General features: G+C 39.4%; 1 protein-coding gene across 1 annotated transcript in view; it reads right to left on the bottom strand.

Moving 5' to 3' along the window:
• The window catches only part of lrp1ab (low density lipoprotein receptor-related protein 1Ab), a 119,677-nt gene extending 104,481 nt beyond the window's left edge, over window positions 1–15,196 (bottom strand). The window contains exons 1-2 of the mRNA XM_047355206.1: window positions 14,980–15,196; window positions 3,181–3,321 (exon numbers count right to left, since the gene is read on the bottom strand). Coding sequence (XP_047211162.1) covers window positions 3,181–3,321; window positions 14,980–15,052 — 214 coding nt within the window. The 5' untranslated portion in view covers window positions 15,053–15,196. The remainder of the gene's footprint in view (window positions 1–3,180; window positions 3,322–14,979) is intronic.
• Window positions 15,197–21,786: the final 6,590 nt, after the last annotated feature.

Consider the following 21,786-nt stretch of genomic DNA (forward strand, 5'->3'; position numbering starts at 1 on the left):
TATAAAATAATACATTTTTAAACTCTATCCGATTTTTACTTAAAATACTCCATCAAAGCATATTTCCGTAGCATGTTTAACAAGGATTTGAACCAACTGTGGTGATTTGCAAAAGATTAAAGCTGACAGATGACACCTCAAACCCCAAATTTAGGAAATACACGCATAACATTTCTGCTTGTTGATATTGGTCACCATAGGCTAGATAAGTTTGCAGCTACCCTTTATAACATTTTAACAGACACCGGCTTGCTTACAGCAACATCGTTTTGGTCATATTGTCTCATAAGGCGTTTTCTTTTTGAGAATGCAACTGAAAAAAAAGGAGAGATAAAAAAAGACATCTTAATTCCTGAACTGCATGAGCATAAAAACCAAACTCTAAAGCCAAACAGTTCTTCAATATTTCATACTCTCTTTCACATGTTTAAAGGCTCATTCACCCTAGGTTCATCTGCAGCTCCTTATTCCAAACACTTCATGGATTTAATAAATTAAACAAGGAAATTACTGTGGATAAAAATCCCAGCTAGACTGCACTTCAACTTACAAGGTGCCTTGCCTTTGTTTATGCTTGCAAATGTATGGTGAACCATATGAAGCCAGCAGTTATTTCCATTGGTTTAAAAATCAACAATGATGGAAAGAAAGCCCCTAAACAAAAACTAAAACAGCAGGTAGAGCAGTGCACCAGTGAGAAAAGTGTAATTGAGCAGAACATATCTTGATGTTCTGGTGAAACACTGCTCTCCTCTTCTCTCTGCAGAGGATGAATCACACCATTGTCTGAGTCACTAAATTACATAAGTGCTATGGAAAACTCACTCAGTTCAACTGCTTAACATAAAAGAGCAGAAACTGGATGAATGTGGCTTGAGTGAATGAATTAGGTGTTGTACACTTAAATGAAATCGCCTGACATTGCTGGTATTTACACAACCGAACAGACTATTTCCTTCTCATTTAAACATTTTGAAAAGCATTTGTTTTAGCAGGTTAGCAATAACTTGAATCTCTCTATTTAAGAGTGAATGCGGTTTTTTTCTGCTGTTTTCTTTATCTGTTTCATGTTTAATTTAATAAATAAATGCCAGTTCGTTGAGTGCAACACATCCAGCTCTTGAGATGAGATAAGACATGTTATTTGGATTCATGAGAAAGAGAGGCGATCTTAGTATTATTTTTGTGGAAAATCTGAATCCATATTTTTTTGCCTTATACTGCAGTTCTTCTACAAATCCAGTCTAGACTGTAAAAAAAGACAAAAAACAAAAACTGAAATAGCCTTTTACTTTAGCAGCAATAAAAAGCTCATAAGCAGATGCCAAACATGATATTCTTCTGGTTGTTAAAAACTGTTCACATCTATCTTGTCAGTCGCTCTGGTATTTTGTCTGTCACTCGGACCCCTTTTCTTTCCTACTTAGTACATGAAGCATTAAATAGACTTTTATTTTAGTGCTCATAGAGAGCACTGCAGTCAATGCCAACTTCAGAGTCATTAGGGCCAATTTGTTAGCCGTTTGCAGTTTTCTCCTAGTGCCTACAAATCATTAGTGTCATACTAAGCAGTCACAGCTTTTTTAACTGGGTACAAAAAATGCAAAACTGCCCTTTAGTTTAGCTTTGATAAGAAGTCCCCAGGGACATGCTAAGTTTAATGTTGCAAGCATTGCCCAACAGACTGTTGTCCAACAGGCTCTCACTGTTTTTTTTCTACCAAGCACCAAAATGTGAAATAGCACTTTGTTTACAAAGATCTGAAGAAGATGCTAACTTTAGCATTGCTAATGGCTCACAGTTAGCTAGACGCTGTAGTTTCCAAGTGCTTACAAATCGTTCATATATCCTTGTCTGTCACTCTGTTAGACTAACCCATAATCCTGTAAATCAAACAATTTAAAAGTGGTGGTGGTACAGTTGGTAGCACTGTTACCTTGCAGCAAGACGGTCCTGGGTTCAACTCCCAGCCATGGGGTCTTTCTGCGTGGAGTTTGCATGTTCTCCGTGTGCATGCCCACAGTCCAAAAAACATGACTGTTAGGTTGTTTGTGTGCATGGTTGTTTGTTCTGTGTAGTGCCCTGCAATGGACTGGCGATCTGTCCAGACCCCGCCTCTCAAACCTGGACTGCTGGAGATTGGCACCAGCTCCCCCACAACCTTGAATGGAAGAAGCAGCTACAGAAAATGGATGGATGGAAGCTTCTTCAATGATTATGTAACTGTGTGTTGTCAGCAAGTCCACAGAAAAGTCTTTATTAGTCAGCTCAGTCAACACAACAGGGCAACTCAAGAACTACCTCCCCTCTTACTTCAAATTAAGGGTCTCGCACAGAGATGCGCGACTGTGCGACTAACCTCCACCGGACAAAGTCACGTGCTGACAGCAAATGGATAACGCTTAGCGAGACAGACCTAACTTTAACGAGAAATATTATGGTGTTTTATTGTGGCACAAGCTCTCCTTGCACCCCTTCCAGTTCATTTTTGCACCATAGGATTTTCAATACTGAATACATCAGCAAACTAATCCTGTTACAATCAACTACATTTGCACCCTCTGTGTTAATACCTCTTTGTGTTTTCAAATCCATGACCGGGCCATTAATATTTGGAGTCAGTTGCTTGTCTTTGCATGAGAATGGTGAGAATGCTCATGGCATAACAGATGTAAGGTGTGGCAGGGAGCAGATGGTAAAAATCACCATTAGTGCCTGCATTTAAACAAAAGGAATGCTTTTACCAAGGATAGTTTATGGAAGCAGAGGCCAATTGATGTAAGAGTACATGGCTAGAACCTAGACTTCTCAGAGACTGCAAAGAGCCCAGATGAGAGTAGACAGATCCCAGAGCGTTCAGACTAAACAAGGCTGCATAATTAGAGCTATAATTCAGCAAAGCGGTGTCCTTTACAGAAAGGGCAAACCCTGCAGCTTATTCAGGCACAAATTAAACTGTCTCAGTGTTGTATTGTTGTCTCTGTACAGCCATTTGTAGATAATTTATACTGCCCCGTGCAAAAAGGAAGCTGTGGCTGAATGAGGAAGAAAAAAATCTTGTAAAAAATTAGTCATTGACCAAATTAGTCATTGACCAAATAAAACTGATAATAATCCTCACTGAACTTGACAGGATACAACCCTGCAGAGAGCTTTACCTATGTATGAGGGTGTACTCACAGATATCTGGCGATTCATCTGAGCCATCTGGACAGTCCTTCTCCCCATCACAACGCCAACCTTTGGAGATACAGGTCACCTGGTCCTTACAGGCAAACTGCTTAGGGTTGCAAGTCTTGGGAGGATCATCAGATTTGGGACCTGAAAGTAAAGGAGGGGAAAAGTCAGCTAAGGATTGGTTGGCTGTAAATCTATTAAAGCTGTTTTAAAGCAAATATGATTAATATCTGCAATATTTTGTTAAAAAGGTCCTATATTGTCAATGATCTAGATAGAAATTTTCCAGCCCCTAGTAATAGAGGTATCTCAGTAGCGTAAAGCATCACATGAAGGTTAATCTAAGCCAACAAAGACATTTTTTGCATAAAAAATACTCAAGGGCACAGTCAATTTAAAAAAAAGGAAAGTTTTCATGTTAGCAACCAACAAGTTTTCCCTTTTATTTCTGGGTTTGTTTGTTGTTTCTGCTTCCTCTTCCAAACATCTAATTTCTTTCAGCTTGTTTCATTACCCTTTAGGTGTTTTTCAATTCTAGCCACAAAGGCTCTTTCATGTGTCACAGCAAAGATATAACTAGGCACTCAGTCACCATCTGACCCATGGGAAACTGCTGCAGTGCACAGTAGTTCTGGGCAGCCAGTCAGCACAGATTGTTGAGGTGTACCACAGGCTAGCCGTGCCACAGCAACACTCCCGACCAACCAAAAGCCGAAGCCCGCTCCCACGATTTTACTTAAAAAAAAAAAAAGTTTAAAAAGTTGCTCAAACTGAGCTTTAGGAGCCGACCATCGCCCTGTCAAGACTCGGCACCCCTTTCATACATTAAACAGTTTGATTAAATATGCAAATTATACAAAATCTGGATTTTTTTTTTTTTACCATAAACTGCAATAATAGCAGATTTCAACACAATAAGTTAGTCACTTAGAGTACAAGAATGATTGTGGATAAAAATCCTAGTCTGGTTGCTCTTTAAGCTACAAGGCACCTTGCCTTTTTCTATGCTTCCAAATGTATGGTGAACAATATGAGGGAGCTAGTTATTAGTTGTTATGATTGGCTCAAAAACTAACAATAATGGAGAGCAAGCCTCTGAATGAAAAGTAAAACAGCAGGTAAAAAAAAAAAAAGACAATAACAGATTGGATAAATATTGCCTGGTCTAATTTCAGCTGCAGTAATCAGATGGTTGGGACAGAATTTGTCATCCTGCCTTGCATCCACAATCTAGACAGCAGGTTCATGGTTAATATTTTCTACACATATGTCCAGAGTGTTATAAAAAAAAAAAAACAATTAAGTCTGATAAAATCTGTAGTACTGTAATAAAAATGTTAGCAACCCTTCACAAAGGAAAAGCTTTGTTTTATGTGTAGAAGATAAAAAAAAAACATCTTCTGTAAAATGGGACAAAAGCAAACCACGGTGGCCATCTGAGTGGGGGAGGCTGTTGCTGCTTTACTGTCTGTGGAAGGACAGCACCGAAGGACTCATTGTTATTCCCTGCAGAGACTCGGCCCTCTCTCGCCCTGGATGACTTGCCTTCCTATGTACTTGGTAGGCAGGGGAGGGTTTGAGGTGGGTGGTGGAGGGGAGGTGCAACGCAAGAGGACTGCGATGTGACTGAAATCACAAGAGCAACGGAGCTCACCGTTTCATTGCAATCATGTTCTTTAGCACCGTCGAGCTAAGGTGGTTAGACTCCACTCCTTTCTTCATGTGGCAGCAAAGTGTGTATGAGTCAAACAATAGGACTGTCACCTTCGTTGTGCATACAATTAGAGGCTAAATGGCTGAGTGGATCCAGTTCCAACACACTCATTATTTGAACAAAATGTTCAAACGTTAGGATATGAATACAAATTTTAACTACTTAGAAAACTAACTACATTAGACCAAAACAAAAAGATTTCTAATACATACATGTTATAGTCTACAAAAATCATACAAGAAACTACTGATCTAAGTTGACCAACAGGCAGTTATTGGCACTCTTCAAAAAGACAAAATCAAATTAGATTATTGGTAAATTGAGTGGAAAGAAAAAGGTGGGACAACTGCAACCTTGAGAGGATTGTGAAGCAAACATTTAACAACATGAGTGGGAATTATTCTGGAGGTGTGGAGTCGGTGCTTCAAGAGCCACCGCATACAGACGTATCCAGGACATGGCTTTCGTTAGCTGTAAGCTCAAACCATCAAAATTAGATTAAATTATATTGCTCTGTGAGTAACTAATCTATATAATGTACGGTTTGACTTTTTCAACTGACTTACTAAAACAAAGTAACTTTTCAATATTTTGGAATGTGTAAAGCTGTCATTTCAATATTGTAAATAAACCCCAAGAAATAAATAAAACAAATAGACAAAAACAATGTGTACACACCCAATTCATAGAAAAATAAGAGAGAAGGCCATATTTTGGTTTATCAAAAAACAAATGTAGCTGATATATCAGTTTTTACTTGTTGCCAGTCTAAACAAACCAAGCATGTTTCCTGAGATGCGAGCTGCTGAAAATTTGACATGTGAAGGCAATCCCCAAAAGTCCTTGGTTCCTGTGAGAAGTAGCTGCGCTGAGCATCTTGTTCCTTATGAGCTAACATAAAACTGGAAATAAAACATTGTGGGTTCTAATTATATCGTCGTTTTACGCATCAGCATAAGATGACCGCAGAGGGGAAAACGTCTGTGCCTGATTGGGAGCTTGTGGCTGATGAGGGGGTTGAAGTCCGGAGGGTGTGGAGCGGGGTTTCTTTCAAAACCCAACTCACATATTTGAAACAAAGAGGTAAACTGTTAATCTAGCCATGCTGGATTTTTTTAAGTGACTGCCAAACTGCTGATAAATTCAAAGGCAGTTACAATTCATGCTGGAACGTTAAACTCCCATACATTTTATTGACAAAAACAAGTGAGGAACACACTTATTTACTCAACTGAGATTGACCTAGTAGCAAACACTGATGCCACTGAAGCAATGAACATATTCTTCTTACCTGAACCCATTTAAACCTGGTGTGTTCTGTCACTCCAACACAAAGGTACTTTCTGCCAAAAGCTGAGACACAACTTGATCACTCTGCTGTGTCTAAATGAAACCACCAGGGTTTTCTGATCTCACACGGAGATTATCACAATTATAAACAGAAGGTAAAAACCTAAATTCTGTAAAATTAATTATAATTCCCTTTCACTGTGTTTAGTGTTGTTGTCCTGATGGAGGATGAACTTCCACCCCAGTCCTCTTTGATCCTCTGTCAGGATTTCTTCAAGAATTGCCCGGCATTTGGCCTTTCCAATCAAGCTGAAGAAAGGAATCTCTATAGCATGCTACTCCCACCACCGTGCTTCACAGCTGGGAAGGTTATTACAGGATTATGTGGAGCATTAATTATCTGCCACAGTCTTGCATATTGGCCAAAAATGGCAAATTTGGTTTATTTAACCAAAGCACCTTCTCTGGCTTTCTTTTGCCAGTCTTCCATATAGGAGTACATTATTAATCGCTGTCCTCCTCTAAATAATGTTTTCCTAACCAGGCCTGTCAACCTAAGTGGATGGCCAGTTGTTGGTGGGATACGCACATCTTTCTCATTGACTTATCTACTGTTCCTCAATCTTCTCGAGGCGGTACATTCATTAATGTTCTCTAACGAACCTCCGAGGTACAAACAGCTGGATTTATACTAAGATTACATTACACAGAGGTGGATATTTATTAATTAGATAACTTCTGAACTGGATCAGTGAATTTTCTTTTGGGGTTGTCAGAGTAACTCTGCAATAAATGCATTTGTATGCCACACTTTTCAGTTTTTTTATCTATAAAATGTCTTAAAAACCTTGCATCCTTCTCTTTACAATACACAACTACACACTATTTTGTGTTCGTCTATCATATAAAATCCCAATAAAATACATTGAAGTTTCTGGATGTTCTGTAAGAAAAGTGTGTGACTGCTTTTACAGGGCACTGTTTTAGCCTTTTTTGCTCTTCACCATCTTGTGAAAGAATAAAGTTTTAGTAATATTTAGTGTTGCATCAAACTTGCAACTAAAAAAAAAAAGAAATCAAATATGTTGTTTCAGTTCATTAAGTTATGAAACATACATGGAGGTATACAACACCAAAAGTAACGACATTTTCTGCAAAGCCAAACTGGCTCACAAGCTCATTCATAATTTTGCCACAGACAGATTTACTGAACAAATGTTTAAATCTTGAGCTGTTATACACTTAATGCAGCAAATCTCTAAGTTACTTCCTGGAATGTGGATACACTGGCTCTGGTTGGGTGATAGGATTAAACCTTTGAGCATGCTGCCAAGAGCAGGCTGAACCTCCTTCTTCAGATCTGCCAAACCGCATCACACCCTAAACAGTGTACAATGATTTCCCCCGAGCAAGATGCATAGCAAAAACTATTACGTCCGAGCAGACGAGCAAATGCATAAATGTACACAGAGCACGAGTCCTAAAGAACAGTCTGTCCCAAGAGACTGATAAAGTACTTTCAAGGCCATCTGTTCATTCACGAGGCAATTTAGGTGTCTCCTGTTTTTATGTAATCCAAAAAAAGCAATCTCAAACACTGAGAGTAACTTACTGGGATGGAACAGGATGCAGTGGTGAGAAAATAGTGTTGTGGCACCAATTCATCAGCCAAGTGGTGAAGTCCTCCAGACACAATCACCAGCTGGGATGAAACACTGACCTCCCAGTTCCCTCTTTCTAAATAAGGCCATCCTCCTCCACAGATCAACTCCAGATCCATGCTGCACATTCCAGCACCTTCTAATTGGTTTCATGTGTGGAGCTTTTCCTCAGAAAAAACAGAACAACTTTGCTTTCGAATTCAAGGGAAAGCTTTTGAAGCTCCATGATTTAGAATGGTGTCTCTGGCTCTCAATTTACTAAAAACAGACACATCAGTGCAATAAAGAGTCAGGCAACAAAACACAGGGCTGGAACTTTCAGGCATTGTGATATGTGATTGTTTTCTTTTTAACATCAATTCCTCTTACATTCAGCACATCCAAGTATAAAATGAACCCAATGACCTTGGATATAATTAGACCTTGCAGCATGGAGTCTATTAACTGCTGTAAAATGTTAACAGTAAAATGGAGACACGAAAGGGGCTATATAAATAAACTTGACTTGACATTACTACTTTTGTGTTGGATGCTCACTGTGTTAGGCAGCTTGGTGTTTCAAATGTAACCACACCACAACCCCAAGCAGATTCAGAATCATTGAACAGTTCACACCTTGCACTTGTAATACCCAAAGACTACTTAAAAAACATTTTTAAATTGCTCAACAGGGATTAACAGGACAAGCTTAGCATAAAATTGTAGTGACAGATAAAACAAACCAATTTGAATGGTGGGCAAACATGTTCATACCTCTTTCAGAGGAGAGTTCCTCTACACCCATCCTCCACTCTGCATACATAAATGGCTATGTGCAACCACGGAGGAACAGTCAACCCAGATTCAACCATTATGAAAACAGAATATGAGAGCCACAAAATTCAGGCTGAACCACATAAATTGAGCCTTTCCCTGCAACTTAAATGCCTGTAAATCCTGGCTTCAATCGGCCCTTTGAAGCTACTGAGGAAAGGTAGGGATGAGCAACTCATCCAGTTTCTAAGCAAGATGATTCCCTTTGTCTGAAGGGTGATTGTTCCTTTGATTAAATTAGAGTGCCTTTCCTCATTAGGATCGTGATCAATAAGGTAGGAAGGAGGAAAGTTATTGCCTCTGCAGCTCGAACGTTCTGGTTGATGTCTTGAGATACTTCAATATTTTCACATAATGTTCTTTCTACTAGAAGCCAAAAAATACAAAAATATATCAACATTTACTTTATATCATAGAGGTCAAAATAAATTTGATAACATAAACTATAAAAACAGAGGTTAAATTAGATATTTAAAAACACCATACATCATTAATATTAAAGAAATGACTACATATCTTTAGAAAAGCCTAAAATAATATCTTATTAGAGGTTTATGACATTATATATATATATATATATATATATATATATATATATATATATATATATATATACACACATACAGTTTGGCAACTAAAAAAAAAAATCAAAAGACTGCCAAGTTTAGGATGTAAGTGTTGGAAAACCATTTACTTAAGTGTAAACATAATGGAACTGAGTTTACAGACACAATCTAAAGAGAGCAGACTCTGTGACTTTGATTAAAGTAAACAGCTCTGACACTTTGCAGCAGCCCATGAAATTGAACCGTATCTCCTTGTATCAGCCTCTCTGCCCCGACCGTGTGTGGAAGCAACCAAGTGTCCTGAGATCAGTCAATTCTGGACTCAAGCCCGAAGCCAGCAACCCCTGTCGACATGTCGGTGTACACGTGAAAGAGCTGAAAAAGCTCAATGCCACAGAACACAAGGGACAGTGGGTTGCCTCCAAAAACAAGCAGAGAAGATAGTTGATTAGGCTAAAGCACCATGCGATGAATCCATCAATAAACAAAGCAGAAGAAACTCAATGTTTTTACAGCTGCGGAGATAATACCTTCTCTGAGCAAGAAAGGGAATATGAAATCAACAGAAAGGCTGCGTTTGCTATAATCCTAGGGGGAAAGTGAATCTCAGTGACAAAAACTACACTTGCTTTTTCTATTAAAGAAACCAACGCATTCCTTTTTGGGACCACTGGCTCCAAACAGGGCAAACGGTGATGAGGGGGCAGAAATCAGCAATCACAATTAACCACCAAGAATCATTAAACAAGAACTGCCGTCTGACGGCCACAATATTGGGAACAGCACGCAAACGTTAACCTTAACCTGGCTTTACCTATCAAAGTCAAATGTAACGAAGAGCAGGAAATCAGAGGAAAAAAAACAGGGTCTATTCTTAGACTAAAAGTGAATAATTCCCGGTTTTATCATTTCATGATTGTTTTCACTCTAAAGAGGATCAAAATGGAAGACACCTGCAGCAAAGGCTTGTCTAAAATATGCCACAGATCCCGAAGGAAGTAAAACAGATAATATTTTACTCCAAATACATTTGTTTGGCCCATTTTGGAGGATTATGTGATAATCCAGAGATGTTTTGCAGCCAACAAACAGCAGGGGGTGTGCAGCATTACAAAAACAACTTCCATTGACCTCCACTTTGACAGATTCAACTGCATAATCCAAGAGCTATTATCTGTTGATTTTGGATGAGGGCTGTTAAATTTCTGAGGCAGATGTTTTCAGTGATACTTCTAGGGTCTGCCTGAAAGGGTCAGGCAAACACACATCCAACTCAGGAATTTGATCTATGGAGCCTCTGAGACACATTTCACTTCCAGGATTCAGCTTTTTAAGGTTGTAGAAATCAAGACATTATAACTTTATCAGAAAATGTGGCATTTATTTCCAGATTAACCACTGCGTTAGCTAGACAATGGATTTTTTAAATGTATTTCAAAACAAAAAAAAAAGTTAAACCAGGGTTTAAAATCATATTGTTGACAAAAATCCTTTCCTATTATATTTAATGTTCTCTCAACAAGTTCAAGAATTTGTGCGCTTTTTCTACTGCTGACCAAAAATACAAAATCATGCTAAGTGATTATGTTGAGAAAATGCTTTTACGTTCTAGTGTATATTTAGGTACTTAATGTTTCATATTTTAAAATTCAAAGTGCAACTATCAAACTTTCAAAATTTATGAAGCAACATTTTTGATCACAGACCATCAGATTTTGCCAGTTTAACAAAGAACAGAGGTTTGTGGTTTTGTGGATTTTCCTTGGGCATTGTCTTTTTTGACAAGACTTTCAAACTTTTTCATAACTTCAAAATTTTAGGCTCTAACACAACCCTCACCACTTCTGGATCAGTAAAGGATGGAGATATCACTCATTGGCAGAGGGATATTTCCATCCTATGCATATGATAACTCTATGAATGCATGATACTAGGAAGACATGAAATTGCAATATTATTGCTGAATATTGCAATGACCACATCGATTGTGTGTAACCACAATTTTCCTCACTGTTGTCTTTCTTTCCTGTAATGACAATGATCGCTCTCCGTGAGCTTTAGCAGCTTGGACACTATGATCTACACAAAAAGTGGACATAAAAAGTAAGAGTCCATCCAGCTGGCCAAATTTGCATGCAGAGACTGACTTTATGGTACCTCAAAAAATAACAGCCAGTCAAATATTGCATGCAAGCAATTATTTGCAACTGTGATATTGCACTATTTGAAACTGCATTGGAAAAATTGGATATATTGTGCAGTTCTAGATAGCATTGAGATTTTTGGATTATTTGATAAAACAACTTAACTTCAGCTAGACCAAAAATTTAGAATCTAGAAGAAATATAATGAGGTTGAACATAATTTTTTCTTCATTACATATTTTTTTAGGTTTTCATGCCAGAATAAACCTTTTATACCATGTAGAAACCCTTTTTTTTTCATGAATCTGAGGTAATTCATGTCAAATGTGAATCTCAGCATGAATATAAAGATAGTTTATACTGAACCAGAACAAACGCTGATACATAAAAGGTTTGTTGCCTGAATGAGTTAAACAAAAAAAAAAAGATTTGTCTTTAACTCTTGAAATAATAATCAACTTGATTTCAGCAGATACTTTGAATTCTTCGCTCTCTGGTACAAACATCATGAAGAAGCACAGCTGTTGAGATGTTTCAGTTTGCTACAAAACTCTTGGTTTTGTGGTTCCTGAACAAATCTGGTGCATAATAAATAATCAAACTGTTTTCTACTGAATGATAAACCATGTAACTAACCAAATCCCTTGATGGAACGGAAATGCCACATATGGCTGGGTATGGCAGGGTTCCTATAACATTTCTATTTCAAAATTCAACATTTTTTTCCCCCAACTCAATTCTCAAGATTCTTCCAGTGTTTTTCTAAAGCATTATGGACATGCAAGTACAAACTATTTGTCTACTTGTTAAACAACACAGTGCTAATGATAGTTTCTGATTCAGCAAAGGATCATTTCACTCTATTTTTAGGTATCTGCACAAGTTTAGGTAAATCATAATCTATATTTAACAAAATCTGGACTGGATGATCCTGGATTAAATACAGATTCTTTAGATCCAAAGTTGTGATGAGTAATACCTTAAATCCCCAAAAATAGGAATTACACATCTTTGTTTAGCATCTAAACTCAACTTTGGGTACAGTTTTGAACACAAAGAGAATCTGGAAGCCAAAAAGCTGTGATGTCGGCCCTCTTTGATTTTAGAATAAGTGTGTTTTTATTCATTATAACACATAACATATATTTGAGAAAAATTATAAAATTATCAGTGAGTTGGATAAAAACTCAAGTTGTGATGTGCAAAACTAATAATGAAGGTCATCACGGAAATAGAAATCAATATAAAAAGCTTTTTATGTTTCTATAATTTCATAGTTTTATTTTTTCGATGATCTAATAAAATATAAAGTCTCAAAACTCAAACTTTTTTCCATGCTCAATTTCATTTTCCATAACTATCCAGATTTGGAAAAACTATTAAATTTAATTCCATACTTTTCAGGACTATTACAAAGATTCTTACATTAGGAGAACCTTGGGGAAAAAAACACCACAGTATCACAATTTTAACTAAATATATAACACAAAAATGTATAACATGATCTAATAGGTTTACCTGAAAACAGCTTGCCATCTGAAGTTAGCACTACTTAGAGTGACGAGCAGTGCTCCTTTAGTTTTCAAAGCCTGAATGTCTGTGTTTTTCACAACTAGCCAAATTTCACTTAACCTTCTTTCAGCTAGCTGAGTGGCAGTGTACAGCACTAGGTGGGGGAGGGGCAGCACATTGCTACTCTAAACTTCATACCACCTGGAAAAACTCAGGTATTTACTCTGGAATCTCATGAAAAAGATTTTAAACTATAGTTAGAGTTTGATAGAAATGTTATCAGTTTTGAAAGTACAACTTAAAAAGTATGAAATCTACAAACAACATTGTGTAGTAATTGGGATTTAGATACAAAATATTACTGCAACAGTTATTAATATGAACCCCTATGATTGTTACAGAAACTGGGTACTTTCTTAATGTTCGATTTTAACCAAAATTTACTTGTCAATGTCAATGAAAACTCAACAGGTTCCAGCCAATATATGGGACAAACCAACCTTGAGGATACCAGCATGAGCTCTACAAACTGGAAGGTTGATTTATTCTTTCTGACAGACTTTCGATTTTGTTAGTAGTACTCATAATTGTTGGGAGCAATCTAATCAGTTTATCAAGAATAGCTATCATGTGAGACTGGATTAAAAGGAAGATGAAAAACGACGTAAATGTCCAAAGAAGATGTGCTGAAAAGCCTTCAGAGAGCCTGGAAAACTACTGGTCAAGACCACTTTACTGGTTACATGAGAATCTGTCTGCTAGGAAGCAAAACTGAAAGAAAAGAGGGAGGCCACTCAAAAGTAGTGCACAGTACAGTTACTATGCATCAACTTCAGTGGATTGATTCTTTTCCTCGCTTCACTCCTCCCTCACCCTCAGCCATCTCTTTTCAATCACATGTAAATTGGATTAATGGTCTCCCTGTGTCCAGATGTTGCATAGAGATGGAGGCAGAGGGTGGAGTCTGCATACTTCTGCAACCTCAGCTGCAGCTTACATTCTGAGCAGGCCTAATTTATGTAAGATCGGCTAAAACAGCAGCCCTGCATGCTTGTGCAGACATAAAGCCTGAGTGACAGAAATCTACATGTACTTGTGGGACAACAAACAATGAAATGATACATAAGAACTCATATTGCATGCAACCAGGTCATGATCTGACACTGGGCATGTATGGTACAAGTTTGTGGATTTCCATGACCTGAAATTGTGCCAAAGAAACTGAAAATGGAAATATGCTGCCTCTCATAGGAAAGAACCAGCCGTAAGCTCAACAGGTCTGCAACGCATTGTCACAGGAGCGATGGTGCATTTGATAGCTCATAATTACCGGGAGGGATTCGGGAGCATTAAAGGAGCTCCCGGGACGTAAGAGGATAAATGCACGACTATTTATTTCACTCTTCACCCAGACTACCTGGCTGTCACTAAAAAAGCTGTAATTCCCAGGCAGCCCACGGATGGCATATACACGCCAGGACAAGCCACGCCGTTAACAGGCAGATAAACGTTGTTTTCATATCCGTCATGTAACTGAAAACAAACATGAAAGCTAATCTGGGAGACGTGTTCCCGCATCCGCGTTTTGGATAAGGATGCCAAGCATGTTTTTTGAATCCTTTTGGGAGTCGAAAAGCAGCAGGTTGGTTTGAATGGTTGCTACCAACTGTAGCTGAGGGAGATTTAGATGATATGGTTTCTTTATGAGGAAATGGAAATAAACAGCACATCAAAATTGTGTCGTTTATTCTGTAAATAGGTCGCCCAGGCTTGAGCTACGATGGTACCTGCTGAATATTCAGTGAATAACCTCGCTGTCTGCTGTCCTCACAGGGAGGCCCTTTCTGTCTGCTCAGACAGCAGCAGCTACAAACAGGCAGATTTTCAGGCCAAAATAAACCTAAATGTACGAAACTCTCTCTGGAAAAAAACAGCTTTCCACTTCCGATGACGCTTTATTGTAAAAACTGTATTTTTTTCTTCTTGGCTCCAGCTCTGATGAACACATAGGCCTATCCACGGATGTTGTTTTGTCCATTAACAGACAAAAGTGCTCATGCTTTCTCAAATAAATAAATAAAAAATACACACAGGGTTCTTACCTATGGTGACACCGTTAGGAGACATGACCTCCAAGCAGAGAATAAATCCCAAGTAGAACAACCTCATCGCCATCTCCTGAGCAATGCCCGATGGCACTGCTGTTAGAACCGAAAAGATGAAAAGTTGGCTGGATTTCTAGAACCAAACCACCTCATCCGAACCTTATTCAATGGTCCGGGGTGCGATTGTTCCTCCAATTGCACCCACACGGTGGTCGCTCCAGACGGGGTTTCTGTAATAATAACAATAACAATTAAAACAAACCAAAAAAAAAAAAAAACTCCTACTACAGCCTGGTTGAGGCTATGGGCGATGCAGCAGCACAGTCATGTATATTTATAACTGATTATCGGCGTTCAAACATGATGCGTAGTGGGAGCTGTATCACTGTGCTTGACAAGCGAGTCGTCCGTTATACAAAAGGAGCGCTGCAGCCGCCTACCCCGTCCGGATGCCTCCGTGGTAAACTGAAAACAGAAATGAAAACGAAAAAACGCGTTTCTTCCCAAGGAGCGCCAACGTCTCCCTGAGCCTGTGCGTGCATGAGTGGACAGTCAGCCTCTTCAAGCCCCAGCGCCGTGGACGAGCCCGTGACGCAACGCTCGACTCCTCAAAATGGGATTACTAAGGGACGAAACTACGCATGCCCCGAATTCAACATATATTTAAGAGTATGGTACCCCATTTTGTCATATAATAGTGAACGTGAAAGCACACGTTTTTAAATGTTCCTAAGAAACTCCGTCTCTTTTCAGAGATTCGTCTCTTTTGGCTCAAATCTCTTAGAGGACTTGAGTTTTACGGCTTCCAAATGGCTCTTGATTTTGTTTTACTGGGGGACTTCTATTTTAGTCAAATTTAGTAATTGTGCATCTTTTTTGTGTTGCTAAGAAATCTTTTATTCAGTATTTTTATTTATAAGTCTTATTATCACTTTTGTTACAAAAAACACAGTTAAGTTTTAATATTTTAATCAAACCTTTACATGAACATGGCAAGGCAGTTCTCTGTTTTTCTTGCAAATGTATTTACTTTTACCTAAAATACTTGCATTTAAATCTCTACAATGTAGCTGGATTGGGCTCTCTGTACCTGGAATATACCTCTATACTTACCGTCGTTGTGTGTCTGCCTTTCTTCTTTCACATTATGGTGTAATCCTGCATCCTGGTCTGTCTTTGAATGTGATTGGCCGCATGGTGTGCTGTGGAAGTACAAATGGAACAAACGGCAATGTGTAAATACAAAATTAGGGTATGAAGGGGCAAAATGACCTGGAACCCTAGGAGATAGAAGTGGGTGATTGAGTATTTGCCCTTTTGCAAAATGGTGCTTTTGCAGTTTTGGTATTCCACTTTTATGCTTGCCACAACAATGTAATACAAACTGATTTGAATGCAAAGTGATTTGTTTACAGTTCTGAAATGGAAGAAGAAAAATGTGTTATGAATTGGCAAAGGCGCAAAAAAGTCTTTGTCTTTTCTGCCATTCTTGCTCTCAATAAGCAGATGTGCTGACATTCTTTGCTTTTATGACTTTTAAACAGCAATTGATATTGAGCCATATGTGGTGTGTTGTTTCATTTCAACCTATGTTGTTTGTGTTTTTAATTTTTTGCATCTAATGTAACTTCTGTGGGTAAACCAATTTGTCCCTCACGGACTTTAATTTTTTACCTTACCTTGCCTTTTACATTTGTTTTGGCTTGATCTGCATTTGGGCAATCTCTTATGAAGTATAAAAGATTATCATTACTGATAAAGTCAGAATAACTGAGTGATCTCCTGCAAGTGGATATATTTTGGAGTCATATAACCCAATTTCCTTACTCTAGTTACAGGAATATTAATGTAAATCACCTTAAATCATTTGTTGTCAAAGTGGGTCTAGGGTTGGGATGGGGGTTAAGAGATTTGGGTTATGTCCAGGTGAACTGTGGGGGTTTGTGGGGTAGGTGCACCTGCCGGGGCCTGCTTGTTGCCTGCGGTCCTGGCGGGTCAGGCAAATCTCTGGGTCCTGTACTGCTAGTGGTGGGCTTGCTTTGCTTGGCTGACATAGGTTCTGTAGGGACTCCCTCCTGGTGTCCTTGAGGATCTCTACGGGGGTTCCTGACCCAGGTCGGTGCTGTATTGGTGTGGGTGGGAAAAGAGAACGTTAAATGCTGGCATCTTGGTGCCCATCCCCTCCTCAGTGTGGTCTTGCACACCCCGGTGTTTTGCAATAATATATTTGTTTGGTTATTTAATATTTAACCAAACAACTTCTGGTATGTCAAGTATTATACACTGCTCAAAAAAATAAAGGGAACACTTAAACAACACAATATAACTCCAAGAAAATCAAACTTCTGTGAAATCAAACTGTCCACTTAGGAAGCAACACTGATTGACAATCATTTTCACTGCTGTTGTCCAAATGGAAAAGACAACAGGGGGAAATCTTTGGTGATTAGCAAGACACACTCAATAAAGGAGTGGTTCTGCAGGTGGGGACCACAAACCACTTCTCAGTACCTATGCTTTCTGGCTGATGTTTTGGTCACTTTTGAATGTTGGTGGTGCTTTCACACTCGTGGTAGCATGAGACGGACTCTACAATCCACACAAGTGGCTCAGGTAGTGCAGCTCATCCAGGATGGCACATCAATGCGAGCTGTGGCAAGAAGGTTTGCTGTGTCTGTCAGCGTAGTCTCCAGAGCCTGGAGGCGCTACCAGGAGACAGGCCAGTACACCAGGAGACGTGGAGGAGGCCGTAGGAGGGCATCAACCCAGAAGCAGGACCACTACCTCCGCCTTTATGCAAGGAGGAACAGGAGGAGCACTGCCAGAGCCCTGCAAAATGACCTCCAGCAGGCCACAAATGTGCATGTGTCTGCACAAACTGTTAGAAACGGACTCCATGAAGATGGTATGAGGGCTCGACGTCCACAAATAGGGGTTGTGCTCACAGCCCAACACCAGAGAACACCAGTATTGGCAAATTCGCCACTGGCGCCCTGTGCTCTTCACAGATGAAAGCAGGTTCCCACTGAGCACATGTGACAGATGTGACAGAGTCTGGAGACACCGTGGAGGGCGATCTGCTGCCTGCAACATCCTTCAGCATGACCGGTTTGGCAGTGGGTCAGTAATGGTGTGGGGTGGCATTTCTTTGGAGGGCTGCATGGCCCTCCATGTGCTCGCCAGAGGTAACCTGACTGCCATTAGGTACCGAGATGAGATCCTCAGACCCATTGTGAGACCATATGCTGGTGCGGTTGGCCCTGGGTTCCTCCTAATGCAGGACAATGTTAGACCTCATGTGGCTGGAGTGTGTCAGCAGTTCCTGCAAGATGAAGACATTGAAGCTATGGACTGGCCTGCCCGTTCCCCAGACCTGAATCCGATTGAGCACATCTGGGACATCATGTCTCGCTCCATCCACCAACGTCACGTTGCACCACAGACTGTCCAGGAGTTGGCGGATGCTTTAGTCCAGGTCTGGGAGGAGATCCCTCAGGAGACCATCCACTGTCTCATCAGGAGCATGACCAGGCGTTGTAGGGAGGTCATGCAGGCATGTGGAGGCCACACACAATACTGAGCCTAATTTTGACTTGTTTTAAGGACATTACATCACATTTGGATCAGTCTGTAGTGAGCAGTCTACTGTGAATACCAGCCTAATATGGCATGGGATTATGGAACAATAGATGAAAGGAGTAATTTGAGCACTAGCATTCTCAAAACAGCAAACTCTGCACACATATGGAGTAAACAACTTCTTTCCAAAATATAAGAATTTATTAACAAAATAATTCAACTCCAAGTTAAAATATTTCAGTTACAAAGTATTTAACTAGGCTAGAAACAATTCAACTAAATCTACAAAGCAAAATGAAGGAATAAGGAAAACTAATGAACTATATACAAATAAAAGAGAAAAGGTAACTAATAAAAATGATGCAATAAAATTACAGTTCAGCGTAGATATTTACGTTTGAGAGCCAATATTTATTTTGGAGGAATTTGCAAATGAGTTAAAATTAGTTTTAAAACTAATTAGGGAATAATTGGTATGTGTTCAAACAACAAGTCACAAGGCAAATCAGAAGGGTACATAAAACAGACATAAGACAATATTTTAAAAAAACGATTTGCCAAATTAGAGATCAAAAACTTTTTTGATCAGTTGATTCTTAATGTTGTTTTAACTAACCACCACTATTTTTGTAAAATAATATTAAAAGGAAATATCGTTTGTTGAATTGGAAATAAATAATCTTTTGGACAATTGATCTTAATGTTGTTAGATAGCCATCATATGGAGTAAAGGTCTACTAAAATGGCAGAGAGGAACGTTCATGGACTCACAAAATGGCAAGGAGCTGGATATAAATATTTGGTCTTCCTGCCTATAGCATTAGCAGCTAGTGGTTTTAGCTAACACAGGAAAGCTTATAGCTTATTCACCACTCCTTTAAGTTATAGATAGATGTACCTTTAACTACCATTAAAATAACTATTAATGTGCGCATGAGTGCTGGTGTCACATTATGGCCTATGTGTGTTTAAACCACTCATTGAAATAAAGTTTGTCGTAACTTTAGAACACAACTAAAGAACAAATAAACTAGCTTTAAGGCTTATATGCCTGTTCACATAAGGTCAGTAGGTAGCCTTGTCGACAAGCCTGCTTGAACTCAAATGGTTTAGCTTTTAGCCCCACAAACAAGGCAGGGAGAAGTGTATTGTTAGTGGGTCAATGACATCATGGGGTGGGGGGTGGGGTGGTCTTTGGGCTCGGGGTGGCACAACATGTTCCTCTTGCTCCCGCCCCAGCGCCCGTGCTGGTTCGGCGGGCACTGGAGGTGTGGGGGTGGCCTGGGGGTCTCTGACAGTGTCATGGTGCCCGGTGGGGTTGAACCTCCTTGGTGTGGTGTTGTTTGTGTGTATGCTCATGCCACATCCTTGTGTAGGGATGTGTCAGGCCAACCTTGGGCCACAGGGGCTATGCTGGACTTTGGTGGGCATCCCTCCCTCCTGACATCTCAGGGGCTAGCTCACCAATTGGGATGGTAATGTGTTCTCCCTATCTTGGTCCTTCTGAGTTCTGGGTGCCGCGGTGGGCTGGTATCTGGCGAACGTGGTGGGGACTTTGCGTGGCTCGAGATGGCGGTGTCTCTGGGTCTGGGGATGGGGGCTTGGTGCCCTACATCTCGCCCTGTGCCTCTTTGGCCTGGGGGCTGCTGCTCCCGGGTTTGACTGACGACCGACCTCTGTGTGGGTGTATGGCTGTTCCTGGGTGCTATCTTGTGTCTGGCCTTCCGGAGTCGAGCCACCTGTCCTTTGAAGCTCTTGCAGGCCTGTGTTGCAGGCCTACTTTTTTGCCACTCATACAACTGTGCACCTTCAGGTGAAAAACTCACTCACGTACACCCATTCAACACAAACACACTTATTCCTGCACATATATTTACCCAGACACACACACACACACACACGGACCGACTCCCAAATAATCAAATGCTTGAAGGTCATACAAACCCAGGTTAATATTACATGGATGTGGCCTGCCTACCTTAATGCTTGATCGAGTCTGGATTTAATAAAGTCAATTAGGAAACCATCTTAGATGTCCTTTTTATAGAGCAAAACTGCCTTCGCACACGTGGGCCGCTAGCTTCTCTATATGGCATGCCTGAAAATGCCTCAGCAGGACACGTGAAAAAAAGACATTTATTTTTCCAAACACAAACTAATTTGTGGAGACCTTAAATATATATCATTTCCTATACTAGAGGTTTTTACTAGGAAGAATACTCTTCAGTCTAGAAATAATCTATTATTTACATCTAAAAAAGTAAGGAGCAATCGGAAGTTTGGTTTGATTATATGGTATAACAGCCTGCCTAAATTCTCATGCATTTTTCCTCACTCGTGGAGGTGGGAGAGAGAGAAAACTGAGCTGCAACTGGCTCACTAACAGCGGACATGATGGCTCAACATTCTACGGAATCCCGAGTTTCTTTTCACGCCACAAAATAACAAGTTTTAACAGTTTTTAGAGCTTTTTTAAGGCTCATCAACATGACGTCTGCTTTCAAATGCTTTCCATACAGTTATCTCTCTCTAACCCCATATGTGAAAATGAAATATTAAAGAGCAAATTATTTATTATGTTACTAAATGATGCAATCTAGCACTTGCTTCCTAATTATATTTCATTATGGAAAAACACAAAAGAATGGATTGACGTGAACGGCGCCTGAGCTCTTCATTCTGTACCATAGCCTGCCATCTAGTGGTGTTGCGTTGCACACATGAATATTTTTGGACTCTGGGAGGAAGCCGGAGTAGCTGGAAAGAACCAACGCATGCGAGGAGAGAGCATTCAATTTGTATGCAGAAAAACTTAATTTTACTTAACTGCGGATATATTCTACCATTGTAAACCATCCTACAAGTATATGTTGTTGATGGCACTGTTTTCAAATTTAGTACTGGAAAAAAAAAAGCGATAGCTTTAATTTGTTTATTTGTTTTTCCAGAATCCAAAATAAAATAATTTAGTGTCATATTTGTGATTTGTTTTTCACTTCTTTGCCACAAAGTAAAACAACTCAATGAACATCCAAAAAGTGTAGCTGTAATTTTTTAATTTTTACAGGGGCATTAGATATTTTTAATAACAACCTGTACCAGCCAGAGTAGCCTGAGCAATTTAAAATTTTTCTGTTAAGGTTTAGATTTTATTTTTAATCTTATCCTTTACAAGTGCTCCATATCTATAAAGTTAAAACTCTCAAACTCTAGAAGACGATGTTA

Source organism: Girardinichthys multiradiatus, chromosome 1 (assembly GCF_021462225.1).
Source record: "Girardinichthys multiradiatus isolate DD_20200921_A chromosome 1, DD_fGirMul_XY1, whole genome shotgun sequence".
Lineage (NCBI taxonomy): Eukaryota > Metazoa > Chordata > Actinopteri > Cyprinodontiformes > Goodeidae > Girardinichthys > Girardinichthys multiradiatus.